Below are 26,342 nucleotides of genomic sequence, written 5' to 3'. Positions count from 1 at the left end.
AACTTCAGCTTATGTGTAACAGCAAAACTGTCTGATCAAAGGCAGTGACTTAGTTTCCCATGGGTATGGAATTTCAAATATGTCAAAGTATCTCTTTTTCTCTTTCAGAAAAATTTTGAATGAACTCTCTTCAGATACTCCTGCAATCCCAAGGATTGAAGAAGAAAAGTCAGAAGAAGAAGGACCTGGAATTTCTCCACTGTCCATGCCAAGCAGCCTGTATCATTCTAGCACAGGGCAATTCAGTATGTTTGCAAAGATACTGTGTTTTGTTGCAGAACAAAATAGGAACAGTTCTTTTTCTTAAAGTTCTATAATGAAATAGAGATGTCTTGCTGAGAAGAATGAGAACTTCCCTACTTCTAATTAATCCTGATTTTTATATTTCATTTCTCCTGATGTGGGCACGAAAAACGTTTAGTCTTTTTCCTATAGTGTTCGTTGATTACTTGACTTAGTCCTTCTGGGATTCCTACGCATTAAAAATGTGGAGGTGAGGCCTGGGTGCTGTGCCAGATGTTGGCACTGGTCTGTATTGTATGTGAATGTGCAGTGTTATAAATCCCTGTGGTTTCTTAGCACTGTGGTTTGCTGTGTATTGGTGTTATTCATGAAATAACAATTAGTGAGGTAGTTTTTTAAAGTGTGGGACTGGAGTATGAAATTTTTTCTTTTTCTCTGGCTGCCACGTTTTAACTCTGTTTTAATTGTACCATTAACCTAAACTGTTGTCTCCAGTATTTGATATTTCATCCAAAATCAAGTTCCAAATTGGTTTCATAGTTCGGTTCTATGGAACTTTTTTTTTTCATTCCTTTGTTGATGTTGAAAACATGGCATCACTCACTCCCCATAGCTTCTTGTGCTTAATCATTGATCACCTAAGAGATACCTTCCTAATAACGATTTTTTAAATTTTGTGTTTGATAATGCTTTGCTCCTATAGGTTTTTTTACTTTTGTTTTAATACTTTTCTTGGTGTAGGCATGCTGAATGTGGGTATTTTTCCTTTGATATAATGACAGGAAAATTGGAAAAGGCCTGTTGTTTTCTGAAAAAGTCTTTTGAAGACAGAGGGCATCTATTAAAACATTAACAACAGAATATACAAAAGATAGAACAGCTCCCTCTGTGCCACGTGCCAGTTAGTCACTTTTCTTCAGTTATTTTTAATGTGTACAACTGAAGTCATTATAAAATCTGAGACAGCAGACTTTGCATATATCTACTCTTCTGCATAGAAAGTAATGTTGCTTGGACTTTGCTAGCATCTGAAGTGCTCTTTTCCATGCATTTCCTGCCATGCTAAATGGCAGTTATCCAGTCCAGAATCTGCAGCTCTCCTTGATCGAATTAATTTTATTTTGTTTACTTGTGTGATGGTGGTGCTTTGTTTGTTTGGCTTTGATTTAGCTTTAGAAAAATATGCACTCTTTCCAGGCTCTATAGAGTTTGCATTATGCTCTAGTGAGCTTTCAAATCTTTCAGGCTTTGGTTTCTTAATCACATGTTGCTCTGGGAAACCAGACTTGTGGTTTAACTAGCAATAAATTGCAGGAAATCATTCTCATTTATTAAATTAAAGGATGTTTTAGTTTGAATGTGCCAATAAATAAAAAATATAAATCATGGAGAAGTATGTAAAAGAACAAGAAATTCTCATTTTTTCTTCCTTGTTCAAGCAAACTTTTACTCTTGAAAAATCAAGAAGCAGAGAGCATCACCAACAATGGGCTTGAATTAGCAAAATCCATAAAAAATTAATTAAATCTGATTTATATTAATTCAAGCCTGGCTTTAGCGTGGACCAAATATAGAAGAATTCTGTTTTTTCATTCAGTGTGCTTTATTTGCGATGTAAAATATTTGCAATATTTTTAAGAGAACTGTATTTATTTACTCATTTTTATTTAATGTGTTCTCAAATGTGAAGAGACATTGCTTCAGGATGTCAGTCTTCGTAGGTCCTGCTGATTCTGGCTTAAAAAAATCATTTTTACCAAATTCATTTTGAGAGCCTTGTCTTCCCAGAAATGGCTTCCATATCCAATTCATTACTTTGATATTTGATGTAAAAAATGATATTAAACTCTTCTTTACAATGCTGCTCATTGCTCAGGTGCTCAAAGATACTCCTTGTCAGAAAAGTTTAGATCTGGGGTTAGATTCAAGTGGTAGCAAGGTTGGTCATCTTGTAGTAGACGCAGTCCTAATTTGGAAAGCGTGGCTGTTTACTTCTGGTTCTTACAGTTGAAAAGCAAAGATCCTCAACATTTCTGATCTGCTGTGCTGTTGGCTGCCCATGATTCTGAGCAACTGCTGTCAGCTAAACCCAGGGACACTGTGTGGGAATGCAACATTCCCTGTGTTGATTTCAGCCTGGATATGAAGCAGGAGCTTGCTACGTGTATCTGTTTTAGCTTTGTTTCCTGTCAGTTGTTTTTCTACCTCTGCTTATCATTACTGTGTTTGAGTACTCTCTCCTTGGCCACAGCTGATTGCATGGGTTCTCCTGTGTATGCAGCCAGCAGTTTATAAAGATTTTTATGGTGTGCATGGCAATGAAGAACTGATCTCATGGTGTCACTGTAGAGATCTGTACTGTGGCCTGCTTTTAAAAAAAACCGTATGTTACTGAATTTACTGGTTCCTTGTTTTTCTCTATTGTTCTCCATATTCCTGCATAGAAGAGGCAGAATAGCCGAAAAGGTGGTCTGGACTTTATGTTGGTGTCTGGAGGCATGGAATGATTATTTTTGGAAAAACTAGATAAGTAAATGTATCTTAAAATCAAATATATTTTTCTGTTATCAGTGGTGATGGCTGTTCTTTCCTTACTTTACACCAGCCGAAATGCTGTGTTGCCATGGTTTCCAAATGCCATTTTCCTTACAACTTCTTGGCTTTGGCTTGTGGAAGCAGACGGGTTGATGGCATGGCCAGCCAGATAGAATATCTTTCCCCGTTACATCCATCAGCAGGGATGTTGATCTTTCTGTAAGGAAAATATATATCTTTTCGTAAGGTGCAAGCCACGTAGCCTGTTTTGGCTACAAAATGACTCTACTGGCTGTAGTTCTATCATACTGGTTATTGAATACTGGAAAAAAATTGTTTTCCTTCACCTGTGCTGGTGGCCTAAGAGTTATTTGCATAGTTGGTGTGTGGTGATATGTGCGCGCGTGTGTGTGTGTAAGAGGGAGAATCAGCTGTCCTTCTCTCCTTTTCTGCCTCTTTGTGCAATTTCGGATGTTCTTCCAGGAGCAATGCAGGGAAAATGAAAATAGATGGCAAGTTCTTTTGCCATCTATTTGGATTTTTTGCTATCTTTGGATGGGTTTTTAGCAGTTGAGGCATTAGGAAATGTACTGGGAAAGAGCAGCTTTTAGTTTCTTTTCCCTGTCTAGGTAGAGATGGGAAGATCTAACCTCTTTCTGAATTACAGGTGTTAATCATATTCAAAGAATTGTGTTATTTTCATCTTCAGTTCTAGCTAGAGGGGAAGCTGCCACTTAAATCCACCTGCATCATGTACAAGACCAGGGAATGTCTGGGAATATTGTATTGTCTTCTGTGAAGCCACAGTTTTGAGCAAAGGTCCAATACAAGAAATACCTGTGTTGTGGTTGGGCTTAGGAGAATTACTAGGCTGAGGAGGAATGTTATGATCTTAATATGATAGGAATCAGTCCTGTAGGGGAAATGGTTACCGAAGTTACATTCACTCTTGTTTCGAAAGTATTGGGTCATGAATTGAATCAACAGTTGAACTGATTTTTATATATCTATTAATTTATTTGATGTGATATGCAGCTGTGGTGGTAAAGGCATACTGCTAACTCTTGTATGAGTTCAGTGTTTAAGTAAACGTCCCAGGGAGGTGGAGGTGATGGTGGCATTCTGCTGGGAAGTGCACGTGCCACTGAGAGCCTCCAGTTGCCTTGCTGTTGTCATGAACAACAGAGAGACAGTAGTCCATTTCTCTTTTCTCTGATCTGTCCCCAGATGGGGCATTTTCTGCTTTGAAGGACAAACAAAGGCATCGTCTTGCTTACTTATTTCTTTTTATGTTATGACTTAGGGAGCTTGCATTAGTGTGCATCCAGTTCATTGTCATGTATTCTTCACTCCAAGGGTGGGACAGGAGGCCATGCTGAACTTGTTGTGGATAAGGCTCAGGGCTTCTTTCAGCCTAAGAGGATTTCCCCATTCTTCCCCAAAAGAAAACTGTTTAGCTGCAGAGATTTGGCCTTATGCTTTTAAAGAAATTATCTGAGGTTTTAGTAGATTGCTACTGTTCTACAATTCACTAGAAACAGTTGAGTAATCCACTAATCTCAAGACATCTTCATCTACATGGAATCATCTGTTATCAACTGTCTACCTTCAAAATTTATGTGGATATCTAACAAATCACATCAGATGCCCAGGACGGTCAGGAATGTCACCATCAAGTATTGCGAACCTGACCCTAAAATCAAAGGAGTTATCAGTCCTGAATCAGTAGTTGTGTATAGTGTTTCTTACACCACTTCAAATACAATGATGTTTGTAGTTTTAAGTAGCTTTCTGAGGAGAAATAAGTTAATAGCTTCTTGGGAATTGGGTTCTCTTTTAAAATGTTCCCGGAACATTTTTTTCTGCTCTTCTGAGGACAATGCTAATTTCAAGAGGAACATACAATTAACAAACTGCAGGAAATTTTGTGTTTGTCTGAATATTTAACCAGCTGATTACACGGCATTATTTTTTATGGGGTGTGTGGGAACTGCTGAGTCATGGCCTGATTGAACACCTGAGGTGAGCAATGAGTCAGCCATGGGAACACAGGTGAAGGCAATTCTCCTGTGCTGCTGGAAGGGCTGGAGCCTGGCTGCACCTCTCTTAGACCCATTTAAGAGCTGGCTACCAGTGGGGAAGGATCTCTTCTGGAGATCTCTTTGGAGTTTTACAGTGAGCCCAGGACGAGAGTAAGCGTTCTATCTATTCTCTTTTTGTTTAGTCAAACTTTCTTGTTTATTTTGTAATTGTAACGTCTGTATACCCATTGATTTTACAGTGGGGAAAGTGTATTTTTCTTATTGTTGACCAAATGGAAGCAGAGCTTTGTTCTGTTTCTCGTTTTATGTAAGAATCTGAGCAGTTTTATAGGACTTGCAAAAATGTTGGTGGCCTAAACTTCCACTTAAACTAAGGAAAGGAGGTGGAGCAAGGGCGAGATGAATTCTTGTTCTTCTCTCCAGGCAACCTTGGTTTTATGTTGTGATTTGATAAAGAGTTTTTTTTTAAATAACCTTTTAATACTAGTATTTAAAACTTTTGTTCTTTGTGGCTAGGAGTTACCAGTCTGTTTGTTTGTTTTCACTTTGTATTAAAATTACTATAGGACCATTAATATTGCTGAATGTACAGTGGACATATGTAGGCTTCTGTTGCCTTTTTTTAGGTGGTTTTTTTTTTGTTTTTTTTTTTTCCAGTTAGACACATTCATGTACTACATAACAGGCATTATGTTTGAGGACAGCAGCATTAAGGTTATACAATTAAAGAAAAAAAAATATTTAAATACAGTTGCTCCTTAAGCAAACAGGAAACCCACAGTCTTAGCAAAACTATGATTATTTTCAAAAGGAAAATGCATTTCAGCGTGTTGTACTTCTTTCTATTGCCTAACCTGCCTTTTTCTTTTTATGTTCAGTTACTATAACTCCAGGTGGTACAATCCAGATCTCTAATCCACCTTCTGATGGTACCCAGGGACTGCACGCGTTAACAATGACAAATTCAGGAGCTCCTCAGCCAGGTGCTACCATTGTGCAATACGCAGCACACTCATCTGATGGTACACAACAGTTTTTTGTTCCTGGAAGCCAACTTGTTGTTCAAGGTATAGTTTACTGCATTTTTTTTTTTTATATGAAACATTTATTCTTACTAGACTTTTAGTTTTGTGTTCACAATATTGCACTATGAAATGTTGTTGTTTATATATACCAGGATAGAAGAGAGTCTTTGAAGAAGACTGAGTTTCTCTCTTTGGGAAAGCAGCCATTTCTGTGGATCAAAAAAGCTACTATGAGAAGCAAATAACAAGATAAAATTACCCTCTGCTTTTAATTTCCTTGTCCAGACTTCAAGTGACATGTTTAATTGAAGTAAAGACACTTTTGTAGACTCCCTCATCATCTCAGTTCAAACTGTATCTCATTTAATACGTAAAACTATTGTGGTTGTTTTTGTTTTTTTTCTTTCAGCAGTTTCAGTCTTCATACAGCGCAGGTTCTGAAGTTACTTGGAAGTCTTTAAGGCTATTTTTAGGGCAGAATTTCCTTGCAACTTTTAACTTTCTGTTATTAAAAAGGAGATCCTGTATTGAAGCTAATTTTCTCCCTGAGTTTTTGTACTTTTTAGGATCTCTAAAATATACACATGTGAATTAGTGAATTCTCAAGCCTTCCTATAGTTTATCCAGAGTTTTCTTTCTGTTCACTGTTCCCACTCCTTCAGAAGGGCTGAAGGAGATATGAACCAAGCATATCTTGGATTCTGACCAATACCAAGGAAAGTGAAGTTGGGGTTTTAAGTTACTTTCAGGAAATTTTCTGGAATCAGGTACAAGGTCTTCTGTATAGACACATGAAAATATTGGCTGCTATGGAGCCGTATGCTAAGTAGGTATTCAGAGTGGATAAAGGTTATTGACTACATACTGATGGATACAAAATCTTCTAGTCCAACTTGCTTGCAGTGGGCAGGAATACTTCCTACTGGAGTGGGTTGCCCAAAGCTCAGGCCTTGTACAGCTCCAGGGATGTTCCACCACTCCATTGGTGACCTGTTCCAGTGCCTCCCTGTTCTTTGAGTAAACATTTTCTCCTTTGGATCTGATCTGAACCTACCTTGTTTTAGTCTGAGATAAACGGGGAAGTCTGGGTTAAGAATTTTTTCACCCTAGTGTAGATGTGTAGAGTAAGTTTTGTCTTTAAGGGGATGTTTTTCTTTCTTTGCTGTAAAGGTAGCTCAGAATGTAAATAAAGCTAAGAGCTTGTAAATACTTGAACTTGTTGAGAATGTACTAAATAGTTGTACCGAACCTGATTTGTTTTTTTCTGGTTAATTATTTGCTGAAATACAATGTCTTTCTAATACTTTTAAAAAGCATTTCAAGCTAAGTTTAAGAGTAATATGAAGAACTCTGAAATGAAATGTTAGCCTTCACAATGCATACAGTATTGTTCTATCTGCCTCAAGCGTTACCAGGAATATGTTCTCAGCGAAGCCTAAAGAACCAAATTTGTTTTTTCTCCATCCAAATTTCCCATTCTGGCAGTGGAACATATTTGAGTGTCTCACTTGCAATGGAAGCTTTCAAAATGGATTCAGAGATGGTTACTGAATAGCTGCTGCCTGTTTCTGGAAGCTTCTAGATAGTTACAACTAAATTAATTTGTTGTCTGTTCATGTTTAGAGAAGTTGAATTTTTCTAGCGTTTGCTAGAGTTCATTTTGCCCAAACTCTGATGCTTCAGTGAGGCTTACAGTTGTTGACATAGAAGAAAAATTGTAGATAAAATATAAAGGAAAATATTCCCAAGGATTACTAAGTGGTCATGAGCTCTGAAAGAGGTTTCAAATTATTATACAGTCTGGTACTGAAAAATCATTTGGAACCAAAAAAAAAAAAGTATGAAAATGCCTGAAAATGTTTAAGCTAAGAGAGATGTTGTTCTGCTAAGCACATATCATCAACAAACCTGAGTTACTTGCAGTGGAGTGAAACAATGGGCTGGCAGGTCTTTACTGCGGGTCAGATTGCTTGGTATGTCAGAAAGTCTGTAGGTATATAATTGATGAACATCTGTTGTCAGTGCACGCTTGGTGGTTCCCTGTATGCCTGATATGGTGATAGCGTAGCTTATGATAGAAAAACAACATTCTACTTAGTAAATTTTCACCTTCAACCTGTGCTTGATATTTTTCTGAAGACTTGTGATGAAATTGAAGGATGAATATAAAAGGGCAGGGGTCCCTGGGTGAACCAACTGTGGTACTTTGTTAGCTGCCCGTTTACGTTCATTGGAAAAACAGGGCAGTTCTGATGTCATGATGGTTTCCTAAAATGGATCCAAGGTTTTTTTGCCAGCTGAAGGAAGTGAAGTGTGTAATTATTAGTGAAAATGAGTTTTGGAAAGTTGCATCAAATGGTATTCTGTGGATCGAGGTGTGTTTTCTTAACATGAAATATTTGAGAGATCTGTGGCTGGTACTTCTGGTGTACTTCAGTTCTGACGTTCCGTTCACGTGACACTGAAGCAGTCCCAGGATGACAAGGAGAATCCTTCATTGCACCGATGCTTTCATTTTTACTGTCCTTGGCGTAGTTCCACGGCTGATGAATTGCCAGTCTAAATTGGTTTATCACAGACAAGGGCTGTGCTCTGTGTGCAGGAAAGTACCTGAACTGTGGGTTTGAAGCAACAGCCTTTATAAAGCTGAGATGCTTGTTCATTGATTTATTTATTTTCATAAGCCAGCCAGTTCCCTTGCACTTTTTGAAGAAGGAGGGGATAGGTGAAGGGGTTGCCCTTCTTCAGGGTTACTGTTCTGCCTGATAGAGCATCTGAAATCCCTGGAGTTTTTTTTCAGTCTCTTCTGAAGCTTTTAATTGAACTGAAATGAGTGGGCTGTGGTCTTCCCCTCCCTTTCCCTTCCTCCCCCCGAGGAGCTGTATGTAGCCTTTCATTTATGGATTTGTTACAGCTTGTTAAGCTCTCTTGCCTTACATGTCTGTCGGAGTTCTGCCTTCTGGTGGAGCTGCTCGAACCAAAACAATTGCACGTGTCCCTTTAAAATTTCGCTGTTTGCTGTCCAGTTGTGATTTAATCCTTTTGAATCATTTATGAGTTCTGGAGTCACTTTGAATTTCTGTCAGTCGGTTCTGTGTATCTTGGTCTAGTTTTACAGCCAACTCTGTGGTGAGTGCTTTATGTATAATTGAAGGGAAGAGAACAAAGCTAGGCTTACAGAAATATGGAAGGGGGAAAAAAAAAAAAGAAAAAAAAAAAAAAAAAACGTTTACTGGAAAAGCAGCAGTTGTTTGGGCTGCAGTTTCAGTGAGCTGTTCCAGTGACAGAGCATATTAATGACAGTGGTAGGCAAGTGAGGTCACTGTGATGTCAGTGCTCTTGCTTGTAATCCTGCACATGCTTGCTAGTTTGGAACAGTTCATGCTGAGCTCTGGGAGAGGAGCAGGAGAACTGTGCTTGCAGGGGCTGAGCATGGCTGTTACAGGAGATGAAACAGGTAAACGTTCTATTAGTCTTTTACTGCATGTTGTGGCTGTTTAAGCAGTGCTTAGTTGGAGTTTGTGGCATTTTTCTTTTCAACTTGTTGCTGTAACTCTTCAATCTCTCACAACTGACATAGGTGGGTTCCGGCTCTGGCTGAGTGGTGTTAGTTCTCAGTGTAATTTTATCAGTTTCATGTGAGGTGAAGAAATTGGTGTGAGAGTTGTTGCACAGATTGATGCAGGTAACGAATCTTTTTTGTTTGATGGAAGATTGTGTTGAAAAAAATCCACCACTCTTTGAATTCCTGTAATATGGAGATAGTGGCTATGTTTGTCATTGTGTTTTGTAGAAATGACACAGTTTTTTTTTGTTTAGCAATAAACCCTGTAGATTCAATAGCTAGAATAGGCTCAAACGTAGCAGTAAAAGAAAGGCGTGTGCTGTTATGGTCGTGTAAATAAACCCTTTTACTTTCCTTATTAAGGAAAACAGTGAACATGAGCAGATAGAAAAGCAGCAGTTTTAAGTACTGCAACGTCTGCGTGTTTTCTCCTCCGCTGCTGAAATGGTCTGTTCCTCTGCTAATTGAGTTCAAAAGGCTGACGTCATTAGGCTTCCTGGAATCGTGTTGCAGTAGGGAACTGGAAAAGTTAAACTCCAAACAAGATACACATTGACGTCAGCCCCAAGTCATGCTGTGATTTAGTCAGTTCCTTTCTGCTTCGTCAATTGCCTCTGGCTGAGCTGTAACATTAACCAGTTCGCAGCCGGTACCTACGTGCTGCTCGGTGCTGGCATCTATTTTTTCATCAGCCTGAAGATACTTATCTTCTCCGAGTCCATATTTTGTGCTCTTGTGCTCAGAGGAATAGTGATTCATGGCTTGCTTAGCTAGTTTAGTGGCCAAGTTTAAAGCCCTCTGATAATTTAGTCCTATCATTATGACTCAGAGGAAGGGAGCGTAGATACACTAATGCATAGCATGTATCACGTTTTTTTTCTCCTGGAAAGGCACCATAAGAACTCCAGTGTAGGGATGCTCTCTAGTGTTCAGAAAGTTATTTTTTCCAAGAGCTTGCTATTACAAAGTGTTGGATTTATTGTTATTTATTGTTATTTTTTTTTATGGCTTCTGTAATTTTTTTTTAACTTCTCAGAGCTTAACTTACAAAGGTATCTGTGCTCTGCTGTGAATGTATTTTTTCTTTGTTTTCCCTAATAACTTTCTTGAAGTCTCAGCTAAAAGCAATTTAAAGAGGAAAAAAGAAAGATTTATTGGGTTGATGGGCTGGGGGAAGTGCACCAATTCCAGGTCAGTTAACATGCTCACCCTGTATCTGATATGCAGCGATCCCTTTAAAGCCCCATGCAGTTTCACTAGAAATGAACACTGCTCTTAGAGACGTGTTGGCCTGGACCAAGGTGTGGGTTCTTTGTCTCATACTGAAGTGGAAGGTACTGTTGTATGTAGTACATCTATTTATTAATAGATTTAAACAGTATGGATTTTTTTAAGGGTTTTTTGTCCTTCCTTTTGAAAGTCTGTTTCATTTTTACAAATGCCTATCTGAAGAGAAACAGTACTTTATAATATTTAAAGCTATTACAAAAAGTTTTGCAGAATTAGAAATAATTGCTTAGCAATCATATCAGTTACTTCCTTGTGAAACAGATGTTACGGTCTGTAAGCACCAAAATTACTATGTTACCACACTTGTAGATTCATATGCGAGGCAGTTGTTAGGCAGGGCTGGGCACTTTGGAAGCTGGTCAAACTACTGATGCACTGTGTTGTTGCTTACTTTATGCTTGCTGATCTCAGCTGAGATAGGGATTTTTTGAGTGTGCAGTAGGTACTTTATTGCAGAGTCCTTCTCACAGCAGCAAGTGCTGTTGGCAAACATCTGAGGGGAGATCAGGTGCAGGCAGCAAAGCAGCTGGTGCTGCCAGGTGGAGATGACCTGGGTAATGGGTATTTCCCCGTGATCTGATCTACAAAATGCTTTGCTTGGATTTTTAATGTGAGCCAAGATGATCTTGTTTTTTCTTCCTCTTTTTGAAGATAGAGAAAAGCAGTTCTTCCGGTAGTGTTTATGAACTGCATGTAATGTGGCCAGTAAGCCTAGAGACACTATAAAATTCTGTTTTTGATAATACTAAGCTGAAGTTATATCTCACTGACATAGCTGGGGCTGCTAGCAGATGGGAAGAACTCAAACCAAGGGTTAATTCATTTGGTGATATGTGAGAAGACCAAGGCTGCTAGGCTGTGCTCCAAGGCTGTCCTCCACTGAGTTCTTTCCCTGCCCAGCTCCAGCAGATCAGCTCCCTGCCGCAGCTGAGCTGGCAGCTCTGTGCCCTGCGACCTGCAGGGCTGTGAGGGGGGAGCAGGCTGCTGAAGCTGGTGGAGGGGTTTGAGATGTGGCTGCGATTCAACACAGTGCACAAACTTTAATAGATGAATAGTATATAGATATATGCACTTCTAAGTTGAGGATTTGGATTTGGTTCATTTTTTTTCTCCTGATGTTCTATTATGTTGCTTTACTGCTCTGCCTGCCAGCCTCCCACAAACTGTTTTTGCCTACAGCAGGGGGTTGGAGCTAATTGGTGTTTAATGTCACTTCCAACCAAAGCCTTTCTGTGATGCTATGATTTTATTTTTGCAATGTATTTTGCTGGTGCTTTAAGTATGTAATGAGTATAGCAGCCCCTGAAATTGTTCTTCATATTGAACTGTTTTTATGACAAAAATGGATGTTGTGTTATTTGATGATACGAATTACTTAGGAGTTGAATGGGCAAATATTTGCTTAAAATTTTAATGGGGGGAATAATATATATATATATATATTTTTTTCCTACGTCAGTCCAGACAGGCGCTTAGGACTCAGTGCTTGAAAGTTGAAACACATAGTATAGGAGCAAAGTGTTTTAGAAATATAGAAATGAGGTGCGTATATCAGAAAGGTATCGGTTCTGAATTGCAGATCAGATTTCACATCTATGTTTAGCATGGGAGAGCTCAAAATTGGCAGGCTCAGGGGGTGAACTTTTGCACTCTCCTTTACTGCATGGCTACATCTCTTCCTGTGTAACAGTCACTCCTTTTTCTTGCCTGCTGGTCCCTGGCATCCCATTTGTGGTTCTCAAAGAATGTGCTCCTGTTCACTATGCATGTATGTTCCTTTTCATTTTGGCAACAGCAGCTCTCACCAGTTTTCCGAGAGATGCCAGTTTGCTGGTAGGTCTGGTGCTGTCACAGAAGAGGAGAAAGCTGAGTCCTGTGTCAGCTGTTGGAGGACAGCCATAGCGTATTACCCTCTGTGGCTGCACCAGAAGGACCATCTTTTTGTAGAATTTTACCAAAGGAAATTAGAGTGAATGCTCAGACAGCATTTCTCTAACACTTTTCCCTGTGTCGTTTGCGAAGAGCCACATGGAAGCTTTGACAAGCTTCGTTCTGATTGGTGGGACCACATGCTACATCAGTTTAGATGATTCATTTTAGAGTATAGAAATGAAAGCTAGTAGGATAATGTATGTAGTTGTGATGCTACAGGCCTGTGAGATAATTCATGTAGATAATTCATCACGGGTAACTCATCAACAGAAATGTCTTCTTTCTAGGAAGGCTTATGCGTAGTTTTTTTGCCATGAAGTTTTACATGTGATTCTTTAATACAGCTGCCACTGGAGACATGCCGTCCTACCAGCTTCGGACTCCCACTACTAACTTACCTCAGGGAGTGGTAATGGCAGCCTCACCAGGGGCTCTGCATAGTCCTCAGCAACTGGCAGAAGAGGCAACGCGCAAGAGAGAGCTGCGGCTTATGAAAAATAGGTAAGAGCACCTCATTAATAGCTGCTGTCGGGAAAGTAAGACCCTAAAATAACAAAAACAAAACTAATAAATTCACATTCTAATAATGTTTTTTTCTTAAAGTCACAAGCCCTGTCTGTGATTGACAAAGAAATTCTTTGTGAATCATTCCATGTGTTTATAGGACTGATAAATATTGGTTTTACCTACATGGATTTTTAGTCTTTAATTTTATGGTATTTCAAAAATCAGTGTTGATGTTGTCCATTAGTGGTCATCTTTGTAATGATCCAGATGTATACTTATTGTTGAAAGACATATTTCCCTACTGACAATAAAATGACTGTTATGGGCATGCTTCTCTTGCAACATCCCAGGGAAGAACTGGTAAGAACAATATCTGAGAATCTCTTTAGCAGCTATCTATAATGCTGTGAGGAAGACTCAGGCTATAACTTGATGATAATTGTAGAATTTTCTATATACCTGCCTCAGATAAGTTACTATACAGTGCTCCTGTCATTTAGAATATTGTGTGGAGTGGCTGTATATATTTTAATTAGTTAGCATGTAATTAACTATATGCTGTGACTATCTGTTATATAACTGCCTTTATCTGCTTATTCTTGTTATTTTTAGGGGGCTTTCTCCCTTTTTTAAATGCATAGCCACTTCTATCAATGGAAATGAGGTTAATGCCTCAGGAAGAAGTAGCTTGCTATGCAGATCTCTAGTACGTTGAATAGCCACTTGCCTTATGATTGAATTCATGGTATTGCTTTGCTCTCATGCCTGTTCTTAAATTTCTCACAGAGATTGCTGCGTTGTTATGCTCCCCTTTATTTTTCCATTTTGTTTTTAAAACTAGTCTCTATTCTGTCTCTGAAAATAACTTTACTGCAAAGTTCTGTTCTCACAGTTCGGCAATTTGAGTAGTTCCAAAACATTTAAGGAGTGGAATCCCATTGCCTATAAAATTTGTTCTATAATTGAATACTGTCTTAAGACATGTTTCTGAAAATACTGTCTGAAGTCTGTAGTCCTTGTTCTGAAAATAGTATTTAAAGTCATTGACATAACAGAGTTCTGAGTGGAGCTATGGGAATGGCTCTGGGCTGCCATTTGCTGACAACAAAGTCACTGATGTGGACAGTTCAAAATGCTGGCATACTGTAGCTACTTGGAATTCTACTGTAGATTGCTGCATTATGGTCAAAAACTACAGCATGTTTTAAAATGTGGCATCTAGCTTTTCATCTGGAGAGTGTCGTTCAATTTGTGTTTTCTGAAAGTAAATTCTTTGGGTTTGAATGTAAGAGTTTGAATGCGGAGGTCATGGTCCTGATAAACACACAGAATGGCGTGGGACTGCAAAAGAAAATGCTGCTTTTGGTCTTGTGTCCTACAGTTCAGGTCATTATGTCATCATTTGTTGTGCTTTTCTCAGTTCTTCAGTGCGTTAATTCCATTATTGTGTTTGGTGATGGAATTTGTTTCCAGTTGTTTTCATGGTTTTGAATTGCATTTTAACCACGCTGTTGCTTATGGCTGTTATGTGCTGTTCTGTTTGTGCAATCCAACAGTTGGTGGAGGTGGTGGTGGTTGTTTTTGTTATTGTGGAACCAATTGGATTGCAGGTAATTTCATTTATCCAGTCTTTGCCATACTGTGGCTGTTCCTGTAGTCATTTGCCTTGTATTGGTTCCAGGGAAGCTGCCAGAGAATGTCGCAGAAAGAAGAAAGAATATGTCAAATGTCTTGAAAATCGTGTGGCTGTGCTTGAAAACCAAAACAAGACTCTCATTGAGGAACTCAAGGCCCTCAAAGATCTTTATTGTCATAAAGCAGAATAACTGTCTTTCATTTGGACCTTGTTTATTATGAACTTTAATCAAGGCATGAGAGGAAGCAATTCTACAGATTGCCATATGAACTTGAGAAAGAGACACTTGAGGCCCTTGTGGAACCCCACTTTTGCTTAATGTTTTCAGACTTATTTGGGAGATGCTCCAAAATTTGGAATTCAGTTGTAGTCTCCCTACTCTGCTGAGCTTTCTAATAGCATGCAAATGGCTTGTTGTTTGCACTTTTTACTTCTGCTTTTTGCAGGGAAGCTGCTAAAGAATGTCGACGTCGGAAGAAAGAATACATAAAATGTCTGGAGAGTCGTGTTGCAGTGCTAGAAGTTCAGAACCAGAAACTTATAGAGGAGCTTGAAACCCTTAAAGACATTTGCTCTTCCAAAGCAGATTAGTAAAAATATTTATTATACTGTGAACTGACCTGAAATATGTCCGGTTGCTTTATAAGGCAATACAAGGCCAATATGAATTATGGCTTTCTCTGTGTCATTTATATTATATTCCAACTTCCAACATTCCTGAAATGCTTTCCTGCTTTTTGTCAATTCATAGCTCTGCTTACAGGTTTTCCACGTTCCACCTTCCACCTCCCAAGGAGCCAAATGATTTAAACAAAAAAAAAAATCGAAGTCAAAAAAAACCATAATTTCTAAGAGCTGTTTCTTTGCCATATATTTACATGCTACTTTTTACGTGTACTGCTAGCGTTCAGCACATGCAAACTATTTTGCAGCTGTTTCAAATGAATCAAAGATAATGCATCCGGTAATATGAGAAAAATCAAATAACTCAAGGTATCTCAGGAAAGAGTTTATAAAAGAATGTTATGATTACATGTATGTATTAGCAAACTGGTCTACAAATGATTTTATGACATATTTTTATATTAGTTGCTTTGTGGAAAGAAAAAGTATTGTATTGCTATCACTGAGTGCCATGGCTAAAGATAGTTTTTAATAGAATGATGTTGTTTAACCTGTGTAGTGTCTGATTTCCTTTAAACATCTGGTTATTGGTGATGCTTTTAAACCTGTGAGAGTTTGGAGGGGGAGGAAGAGAACAGAAACTCCCTGACATGATGCTAAGAATATTGCAGGTATCTGAGAATGTCTGTTACGTGGTGGCTGTTCACTTACATTTTCTGTAGTCTGTGAAACATCTGGTTTATTAGAAGCCTATGTGTAAAAATTTGATTTTCCATCTTGAATAATTTAGATACTGGACAGTTGTAGCAGTTACCTGTACTGAAGACTGATGGCGCAGTTATTTTTACACTTTCTGCAAAGTACCAAGGGGAAATAAAGGTGACTTAAGGATGGAAGCTTTCCAATAAAGAGTAGCTATCTGCTGATTTACGGGGTTCCGGAATAATATATAGGTGAGAGCTGATCTTTCTTTTTCAAATAAAATTATGCTTAAGCCGGATCACAGGTTTGGTAAATGTGGTGTTCCAGCTGTAAACAATTGTCAATTGCTTCCGAGTTTTTGTTCATTACAGAAATAATCTGATGCTTGATGGCCTATACATTCTATGAGCAGAGTCTTTGGGAGCTTTGCTAGAACTGGGAGCACCATTGCCAGTGCTTAGAGTTCCTGCTTGAATGGGAAGTGCATGCTTTGAAGCAGGGGGAAGGAATTCTGCTGTTACTGAAGTCACTAAGATTTCTTCACTTAACTGAAACTGACTTTTAACCCATTTTTTCTTCATACTGCTTGGGGTGTGTGTAGGGTTATATATATACTTTTTTACTTTAAATCTTGTTTTCTGGCACTTTCCCAAATTACTTGAAATAAACAGGGTAACTTTCTCAAAACCCTTACAAAATCCTGTTGGGTACTTTGGTGAGACGATCTGTATGAACAGGTAGTATCTGTCTTTTCTTGTGGCTACAGCAGTTGATTTAAGAAGGAAGCTGACTGGCTTTTGGACCCATGGGCTCTGCTTCAGGTCTGGAACCAAAATGAAGGAAAATGTGTAATAGCTGTTTCACTGTGGAAACTCATCCTCAGCACTAAAGTCAGTGCAAGGGTCAATGTTTCTGTTGAAGATGGAGGATAGGATGAGTACAGGCTGTTACAGGTCTGTGTTGCAGCCTTGAGTCTCAACAGAAGTGTCCATCAAATTGTTTATTGTGGCTGTATCACTAGAATCTGTTTTCTGTTACAGGTAGGCCTTGTTCCTGACTCTCTGAAGGAATTTGGAAACTAACTGGAAGAAAACTTTGGCATCTACTTCATATCTTTGTGGTCTACAGTAATTTCTTTGCTAATGCTTTTAAAACGATTAATATGTGTTTTTTATTTAAATAAGTTATTCAGGGGAGCTGAGAAGAAGGCTCTGTCAATAAGTAAGCTGAACTTAGAGGTTCTCGGTGTGAGTTAGGTCATTCTGGAAATTCCATTTCATTTATTTATTTGTACCAGGGAAAAGTATCCTGTTTCCAAAAAGTCCAGTGCAGAAAACCTGGCTCATTTGGACTACAGCTAGGAAAAAAAATACTTGGTGCATGCTTCTTTCATTTTAAGTAATTTGGCCTGATAAATTATTGGCGTTATCAGAATTACCAAAACACTTCTGTATTTCTATGTGAGAATGCACGAGTTTGTTGGTAAGTAAGAATGTTTGTGTTTGGTAAATTAGAACCAAGGTGCATCTTGTGGTGTTGGAAATCAACTCTTAAATGAGCAAAGGAAGGCCTGCACAAATGCCAGGGATCTGTTGTCAAATGAACACTGGAAAAGTAGAGTACTTAGCAGTACATCCAGTTTTGTGTTAAGAAATATGCAATGAAAACCTTTAGAGTTCCCTGAGGCTAAAAGAAGATTTGAAGATGAGCTCTAAGTACCTCTGACATTTGTCAGAGCAACAATACCAAATTCTTATGTGAGAAGGGACTGCTGGATCTCTGTCCAAGCAATTGCAGTGTTAGGATGTATGGTAGGGTTTATGAATGAGTTCAGATTGTAAGGAAACACAATATCCATGACTGTTGTGGTTCACATGAGTACCAGGACTTGCCCTCTATCCTCATTTTAATTCTGCAGTTCTCTGCTGAATCAGGTTGAGAGGAAGAAAGAGACTGGAAGGAAGATTATATCTCTTAAGTACTTGGTCGTTGCACAGCAGCATAGGAAAGCGTGCTTGAGTCCAGTGGATTTGAATACTTGAAGTATATCAGTAATTTTTATCTGGATTCATGTGAGCTTGTTTCTAAAAACAACTTTGTCCAGAAAAAAAACCATATTCTTTTGTCCTTTTCTCAGTGGGCTGAACTTAGAGCAATTTTAGGCGTTTATTTTCCATGTCTTATCTATAACCTTACAGTTAGGATGACAGTTGCCATCTAACTTAAATTTACAGAAGTCTATTTAGAAAGCATGAAGTAAAAGATGTGTTTAAAATTTTTCTTCCCCGAAATTTAACTTTGGCTTCTGAAATAGCATACCTGTAAGTCAAGCCATCCTTTTGTGTACAACAGCTGTTGGTGATTGTTGAGTTACATGCTATTTTGAGTTTCCAGATATTCCAGCTGTAAGTGATTAAAGCAAAGTATTGTGTACAACTTGGAGCATAACAAAGAAAGTGGGTTGCTTACTTTCATTCAGAGACTTTGCTCTAAAACTGCCAAGTTACTCCTTGGTAGCAGAGGAAAAATAGTAACAGAGGATTTCAGTTTGCTTCAGCTGCTTTTTCATCTTTTTGTACTTCTCAGAGGAGGCATCCAGGACCCCTTGTGCCTACTTTGGCTCCTTCAGCAGCGCGAATGCCTGTCCGTTTAATTACGAAACTCTTTAATGAGTAACAGTTTGCCCCAATGCAGTTTTTGAAGCTGGGAGTTATTTGTATGTTGAGCTGCCTGAATTATTTCAGATTTCCAGTGCCTCAGATCTTGGTTGAATAGGTATTGTTCCTGTGACAACCAGATAGTGTACAAAGTATGACAATTCTCACCAAATTTGATATTAATTCAGAATTATTTTAGTATTATAATCCATTCTGATGCAATAAAAAGCAAGCTAGCTAAGTCTGACTTTGTGCTAACCTGAATTAGAAGTATCTACTGTCCTCTTCTGTACCAAAGATCATTTAATTTCCTCCTTATCTGAGAATCCATCTCAGGATTCTCAGGAAGATTTCTCATCCAGGAAGATTTCACTGCTAATAAGGGAGACTTCTTTCAAAGTATGCCTTGACCAAAAGATCAGAAACGACCTTCTGTCTCCTGCCATACGATTTGTAGATTTTATAGCTGTTTCCCATTTCCAGGAAAAAAAGAGGTTGCTAAGAGTGTACAAATAGCAACTGGAGATGTGTTCAGTCTTGTCTTATATCATAGCCTGCCGTCTTGTAGGACAAGTAGGGGAGGAGTCTAACTCCCTAGTGAAAACATGGCTCTGAGCTCTGGATGCCACTGTAATTTCTCTTGGAATCCGATCCTAATTGAGATCTGTGAATTCAAGGGCTTGGTGGGGTATAGGAGAAAGGCCCTTTGGGCACAGTATTATTACAGAATTGAGGGGTTGGGAGGGACCACTGGAGGTCATCGAGTCCAGCCCTCTGCTAAGCAGGTTCCCTGTAGTAGCTTACACAGAAAAGTTCCCAAGTGGATTTTAAGTATCTCCAGACAAGGGCACTCCAGAAGCTCTTGTGGCAGCTGGTTTGTGCCCATTGCCCTTTGTCCTGAGACGTGAGCCTGACTTTATAATGAGAGATTTTGAGTGTTGTCCAAGCTGTAAATTATCAGTCAGATTTTTTTCCTCCTGTACCAGTTAGAAAGATTCAAAATAACTGATTTATTTTTCTGTAAGAAGGTCATATTTCTGTAGTACAGAACTATTTTACCTTGCTGAATCCGTGCAACTGTTTGCAAATTGATTTGAGACAACTGGATAATCTGCTTTTACTTTATAGGAAAGTACAAATATACGTGAATATTTTTTCAAATATAATTTCTTGTTACTTGGGGGAAATGCTCTGTTCAAGAATGTCTTCAACCTCCTGAACAGGTAGGTGATGAGGAATGCAGTAGTCAGCTTCCTCTTACGCTAGAGTTCTGAGTCACAGCTGTGTTCTTCCACATCTGAACAGGGAGGTGGGTGAACAGTTAGAAGTCTCTAGGCTTCATGGCTGAGCTCTCTTGGCTTGCTCGAGCTGTTGCGAGTTGGGAAAATTGGAATTAAAATCAGCATATTGTGTGTGTAGGTGTGGGCTTACAGTTTTTATTTATTTATTTTGAGTTGTTCCTTCCCATGGATTTTGCAAGATCTGTTTGCAGTGCAAGTATCTCCTTGCATTGATAAAGCCTAGGGACTGCATGCTTTGTCTTCCCTCCCTTATTTATCTGTGGATTTCCCTCCATTTTCAAAGCAATGTTGATTTGTACTATTAGTCTACAGACTGGTGTGATAGCAAAATCCAATGTGATGCTTGTTCTAAATGGAGGATCACTTCAAAGAAAGCAGCAGCTGTTTTGGGTTGTGTCATGTTGCAATAGTCCTTCTCACTTCAGGTTTTGTGCTTGGTTGTGTACGTGACAAGAAAGTGTTGAATGCTGATGCTGAGCTATCAGCTATCTATGCAGCTAATAGAAATAGCTGCATTTTAGTTGTCAACATTCCCATATAAAATATGTTCTTTTGGGGTAACAGACTTCATTTAATTGAGAACTTTTAAGGCACTATGAGGCTCTTCTAGATGAGGCATGACAGTGATTTATTCCTGCAGAAGTTATACTAGTTTGAGTTTGGGCTTAAAAGCTGAAGAAAATGCGGTAATTAATTTCAGGGCAGACTGGCAATGCCAGGTAGCAAAAAATCACTTTATTCTTCTATATGCAATGAATCTTTTCTAATCCTTTTGCTTAAGTTTCTGGGTTTTTGTTTTTCTTTATCATTTTGCATATTACAACACAGGTGTCTGTGTGCACGAAGTTGTGGGGAGACAGAATAATGCGAGAGCTGAATTCTAGACTAAGGAAAAAATAACTTCATTGTATTATGTATGACTTGAATGGAAAAACCAGAAGAGGAAGTGTCTTTGTTACGATAACTGCTGAGTTTTTTCCTCTCCTATAATAGCGCTATCCGTGTAGTCAGCTGTGATTAATATGTCTTGTGAATGGAATAACTATAAAAATGTCCCAGTTCAGGAGTCTCGGTAACTAGCCAAGCTATTGTTTTTACTTTGTTGTTTCAAGTGCACGACTTGAAATGGTCTTGAATTTGGCCTTCAGTGGATTTGCTTTTGATGATTTTATTGAGTTTTTTTCAAACGTGGCTGAATCATACCAGGTACAACCTGCACCAGGGTTGTTTAACAAGACCAGTCTGTAAGGAAAACGAGGTAGGAAGAAGTCTCTGACTGATATGAATGTATAACAATATAAGTTCCACCTGGAAAAAGGCAGTGTCTAATAAGAATAATAGAAGACTAAGACGTGTTGTTCTATCCAGCGGCTACTCCTGTAAAGCTTATTTATTTATTTTGGCAAGGTCTTTATCAAGTTTCTAGTTTTCTTTAAGTCTTGCAGTAGGGAGAGATGTGTGAATGCTTTAGAATTCAGTGTGTGTTTGGGTTGATGTTTGAGTTTTGAAGAATCAAATTTGCAAAGATGTTAGCTGTACATCAAAAGCTTTCAGAATTTTGTCAGCTGCTGTACAAAGAAGAAAATACCTGAGTTCTTACATACCTGCCTCTTCACTTCTGAGGCTGTCAGTTGCTTCAAAGGTCCGGAACTGGGCTTGGAACTGCAGCCTTCTTGACACAAATAGCCAACTAAAATCTTTGAGAACTTCAAAGTAGACTTTCTCCTGCTTCTCTCATTTGAAGCATGACTTATTTAGCTTTTTTTTCTGAGGCTTGTCTACTAGGAACAGAATTGATGTAAAATATGAACAGAGAGAAGGGGGAAAAACAGGAGAGTGAATGAAGTGTTGGAAAGCTGCAGTATTACCGAGTAAGACAGATGTTGTCAATTTGCATGTTAGATCTTTTTTGCTTGGGTCTTTTTCTTCAGTGTAAGAACATAGGTGGTTTGGGCAGGGATCAGAGTTCTCCTGTATGGAGCATAATATGAGAATCATTAACAGTTCAAATTGTTTCCAGTTTCTTTTCTAGAATCAAGTGTAAATTATGAGCTGTAGCTGATGCCGTTCATGTGAACAGATCCGTTCCATATGCTCTTTGTCCTTTCTCCTAAATGTCTTTCATTTCTTTGAGATATTCGTCTAGTGCTAGCACTCATGTTTGTGTCTGATTTCTTCCAGTATGTTTTGAATGTGATGGTCCATTTCAATTTAACAGATGCCTCGAGGATGTCTCAGAAGTTCCCTGAAAATAGGTGGCTGCCAAAGAAGGCAGATGCTGTTCATGGACCTAATGAAAGAAAAGCTGCAAAGTAAGCTGTGTTGGATATAAGAAAATCTAATTGGAGTTTTCTTCCTTCTTAGATTGCAGAGAACTAATCCACTGATTGCAGGTGAACTGTAATGCTATTAGTCTTATTGCTGACAATCATTTCTATTTTGGGGAGATACTCAGATTCTGTGGAATACCACATATGTGTTCAAAAGTAAAACGTGTTTGTAAACAAAGCTTTTTTTTTTAAATAAAGACATTAACAATTTAGGTCTGCAAAGCATCTGTGTCTAAAAGTCGTCTTTGGCAAACTAGAGTTGGCTTTGTAAAGAAGCAAGGAAATTTACCCTGATTAAATACTTCCTGATTGCTCTCCTGCATTTAAACAGTTTATGACAATTGTATAAACTTCAGCTAGGCAAGTAATTAAGTAAGATAAAATGACTTGGAAATCATAGAATCTTTAAGGTTGGAAAAGATCTAAGATCATCTAGTACTGATACACTTACAAGAAAAAGTACCCGTTGTCCTTACAGTGTTGCATTGAAATAGCTTTGAATAGAGAAAGTTTGGTAGGGTGCCCTGTTAGATGCCCAGTGCAGATTTAGCTGATCTTTTGGGTCAGAGCTGGAAACAGAGGCTGTTGGGTTTTTTCAGCTGTTTTAGGCTGACACCTTGTGGAGTATGTGTGTCTGTACTTCATTTCCAAAGAATGAAGCTGTCAAAAAGCATTACAGGAATAGGAAGCTTCTTGTATCCAGGTGTTTGTGGGGGGAGGAGGGAAGGTGAGTGAGGCTTACTACAGTAAAAAGTGTTCTGTGGTTGAGAACAACAACTCGAGAGAATAATTAGGTAGTCTTTTAGTATATAAAAATTCTGTATTGACAAATTTTCAACTTCTAGAGTCTTTCTGACTCTTAGTCTCATTAAATGAAAGCTAAAATGGTAGTTTGTTCTTGGTTACATTCAGTCTAATAATCATGGAATGTTATCTAAATACATAATCAGTGTTGCAAATTCTGCTGTTGAAGCAGAGCAGCTTCTAGTTCTGAACTGGGAAAATGAAATAAAATAAACAAGCACATTTTGAAACATAATAGTATGAGGGTAAAAAAGAGTAACTTCGTTTCCATTTTAGTGCACCATAGTCTGGGCAAATGGAAAGATAATTCTGGGAACAGGAAAAGAGGAGGTATTAAAAAAAGGAATACAAAAAATGGAAGAAGATAAAGGCAGTGATGAAGGAAGGCCGAATAGATTGCTCTTAACTGATCCTAGTTGTTGACTTCTGCATAACAGCCATGAATACAGACAATTCCTATGGTCACATCATCCCATCTCCATGAGGCTCTCTGTATGCTCAGGTTATACAGAACTGTGAAGTTTTCCCAACGCTCCTATGAGGCCTAAACAGATTCTAAATGATTTTTTACTTTTTAGTTTTTTAAACCTTATTAAAGAGAATGAGCTACGTACATGAGTTTTGATCTCAAGCTGTGGAACAGCAAGTGCATTTCTGTGTGGTGTGGTAAGATAATGTGCATGAAACAAAAAGATGGCATGGTTTCTGAATGGTTGTTATTAAGAGATTGATTTTAATAATCTAATCGACAAAGCAGTTGTGAATACCATGTAATTTCCAGTCATAAATGTAAGGTTAACTCACAAAAAAGTCGTCTGAAAGTTTTAGTTGAGATCCTAGTTGAGGTTGATATCTACTGTCACTGTACTGAAAGATTGCAAAACCCATGAAGTTGAGTTGCTGTCCCAGTTGTTTTCAGCGTAGCTCATTTAGCCAGCATTAGATCTGGATGCATGTCTGTTCCCTGGATTTAAAGTATTTTGGAGGTTAAAAAAACCGTGCTCAAGCAAATGCTGAGCATCATCTTTCACTGTTGAAGTAGATCAGGCAGTTTCACACGCAAAGCCATTCTGTACATGCTACCTTTCCTGAAGGAAAGAAACAATTGCTCCATTTCTTTGCCCAACATTTCAGCTCTAGAAATGCTTACACTTTCCTCTTGGTCTCCTGCATCTACCATTAGTGTCCTAAGGATTGGAAATGGATTTTCACTCATAACGCAGCTGAGTTCTTCACTCCTACTAACAGCAGAGGTCTCACTGTCCTAATCCAGAACAAGGGAGGGGAAAGGGGTAAGGACTGTTACAGCTACGTACAGCAGTGTCTGCAGGTGTCAGGTCACAGCTGTGTTACACTTCTACCACTTCCCCTTAATAAATCTTTGACAACGGAACCTCTGCTTTCTACTTGATATTTGCCTAAAACCAATTACAAGGAAGCTTAAAAGTTGCTCTCATTGCTGGAGGCATCTCTTCCTGTCGGTTCCTTTTAGTTTCTTTTTTAAAGACTTCTAAGATGGCTGTTGTAGTAGAATTTAATGACCCAGATGGCTCTAGATGCTAACGTGTAAGTTTGAATTTCCTGAGTAAGGTGGTCTGCTTCTGCCTTTGGCAGTGAGGTTTGTCATGCTTCATCTTACATGCTTGATGAATGGGAGGTCACAGAGAGCTTTTTCAATTGTCCAGATGTAAAGTAAAGACATAAGCTGAAATTGGAGGGTATAGGAAAAACTTCCTCTCAGCTAAACAGGCATCCTCATAATACAAACACTGAGACTATGCTCTATAGTTTCAAAGAAGACTTTTATTGATACCAGAGTATTTCTTTACCCACCCCTCCAGCCCCTGTAAAGGTTTTCTAAATAGTAAGTTCAAGCCTTGTAGGCAGTCTGTAATGAGTCTGAAAGAACTGATTTGCAGCAGACTATGTAAAAATTCGCATTCAAATGCTTACCTCTGCTGAAATTTTAAGAAACTAAAACTAGGGCTGACGTGCATTTATTGTGAGCTGTATGAAGACTTGATATATTTAGGACAGAGGAAGAAATCATTGAAAGTGGCAACATAAACTTAAGTTTTGGTTAGGATATTGGTTTCATTTTACTTATCTGAATTACCCTAAGAAAAAATGTTGGAATACAAAATAAATCATTACAAATCAGTCAAACATTATGTAATTGAATGAGAGAAATTATGTATATATGGAGTAAAATATGAGTCAGTTAGTGACCTTACAGGCCAGCTCAATGGTTACAAGCCACTTTCAAAATGTTTCTTATGTAGGATGTTGGACAGATGCCCAGCAAAAGTGAAACAGTGGAATTTCTGATATCAAAGTAACTTATTAAAGTATAGAGAAATGTAAAAACAGCAGCATGGTTTTCAATTACAGGCTTGATCAGGAAACTAAACTATCAAATGAGTGAAATCTATAAGCACAATGGCTCTGAGTCTTCACCAGTATAATGTAAAATAAAATACATGCTAAAATACAGGTAACATAGCTAATATATCAGGTGATACTTGCTATTATCAAAATATACTCATCCAAAATTGAGGCAGTCCAATTATCAATCTGTTTCAGTGAAATAAACCAGGGAGATTTTCTGAAGTGCAGTCCATAACTTTCGGAGTCTGGAATTCTCATGTGAAGTCCAGTTCCTTGCACTAAATGTACAAACTGAGAGGAGAGAAGAGGACTAACTTCCCAATAACTATAGTTAGTGGGGGTGCATCCTACCCCAAAGTTTGGTGTGTAACAGAATTTATTGTTACCTGTGAAAAGATCTCCCTGTAAAAAAACAAAACAAACAAACAAAAAACCCCTTACAAAACCAACAAAAACCAAGATTCTTCAAGATTTTTTTGTTAGGGAGAGAGGTTTAAAAGTAACGTTGCACAATGTACAAATTGTATATAGCAATAAAGTTCCTCAGTTCTCTCATTTAACCCAAATAGATTTATAGTTTATTTGGATTCAGATGACAATGTCAGAAGTTGTGTTATTCACATGAATTACATGAATTAATAATCAGTACAGATCTGAAAGCGTTTGAAGCTATTTTTGTCCTTGTTTGCAGCACCACTTGCCACTGCTGCTGGCAGCCTTTGGACATGTGATTACTTCTCTGTGCAGACAGAAGCCTCTTT

The 26,342-nt window shown here is 38.4% G+C and overlaps 1 protein-coding gene across 12 annotated transcripts in view; it reads left to right on the top strand.

Moving 5' to 3' along the window:
- CREM (cAMP responsive element modulator) overlaps nucleotides 1-15,949 on the top strand; it is a 30,973-nt gene extending 15,024 nt beyond the window's left edge. For 3 of the 12 annotated variants that reach the window (XM_052692927.1, XM_052692923.1, XM_052692924.1), the window contains 4 exons: nucleotides 109-245; nucleotides 5,699-5,887; nucleotides 12,977-13,133; nucleotides 14,821-15,949. In XM_052692927.1, coding sequence (XP_052548887.1) covers nucleotides 109-245; nucleotides 5,699-5,887; nucleotides 12,977-13,133; nucleotides 14,821-14,965 — 628 coding nt within the window. In that variant the 3' untranslated portion in view covers nucleotides 14,966-15,949. Of the gene's footprint in view, nucleotides 1-108; nucleotides 246-338; nucleotides 494-2,792; nucleotides 4,971-5,698; nucleotides 5,888-9,069; nucleotides 9,303-12,976; nucleotides 13,134-14,820 lie in introns of those variants that run through there. The other 9 variants (XM_052692926.1, XM_052692925.1, XM_052692934.1 and 6 more) reach the window with 8 other exon arrangements.
- The last annotated feature ends 10,393 nt before the right edge of the window (nucleotides 15,950-26,342 follow it).

Source organism: Tympanuchus pallidicinctus, unplaced genomic scaffold (assembly GCF_026119805.1).
Source record: "Tympanuchus pallidicinctus isolate F22 unplaced genomic scaffold, pur_lepc_1.0 scaffold3, whole genome shotgun sequence".
NCBI lineage: Eukaryota > Metazoa > Chordata > Aves > Galliformes > Phasianidae > Tympanuchus > Tympanuchus pallidicinctus.
The sequence above is the reverse complement of the archived record's forward strand: the minus strand, read 5'-3'. Positions and strand labels throughout refer to the sequence as shown.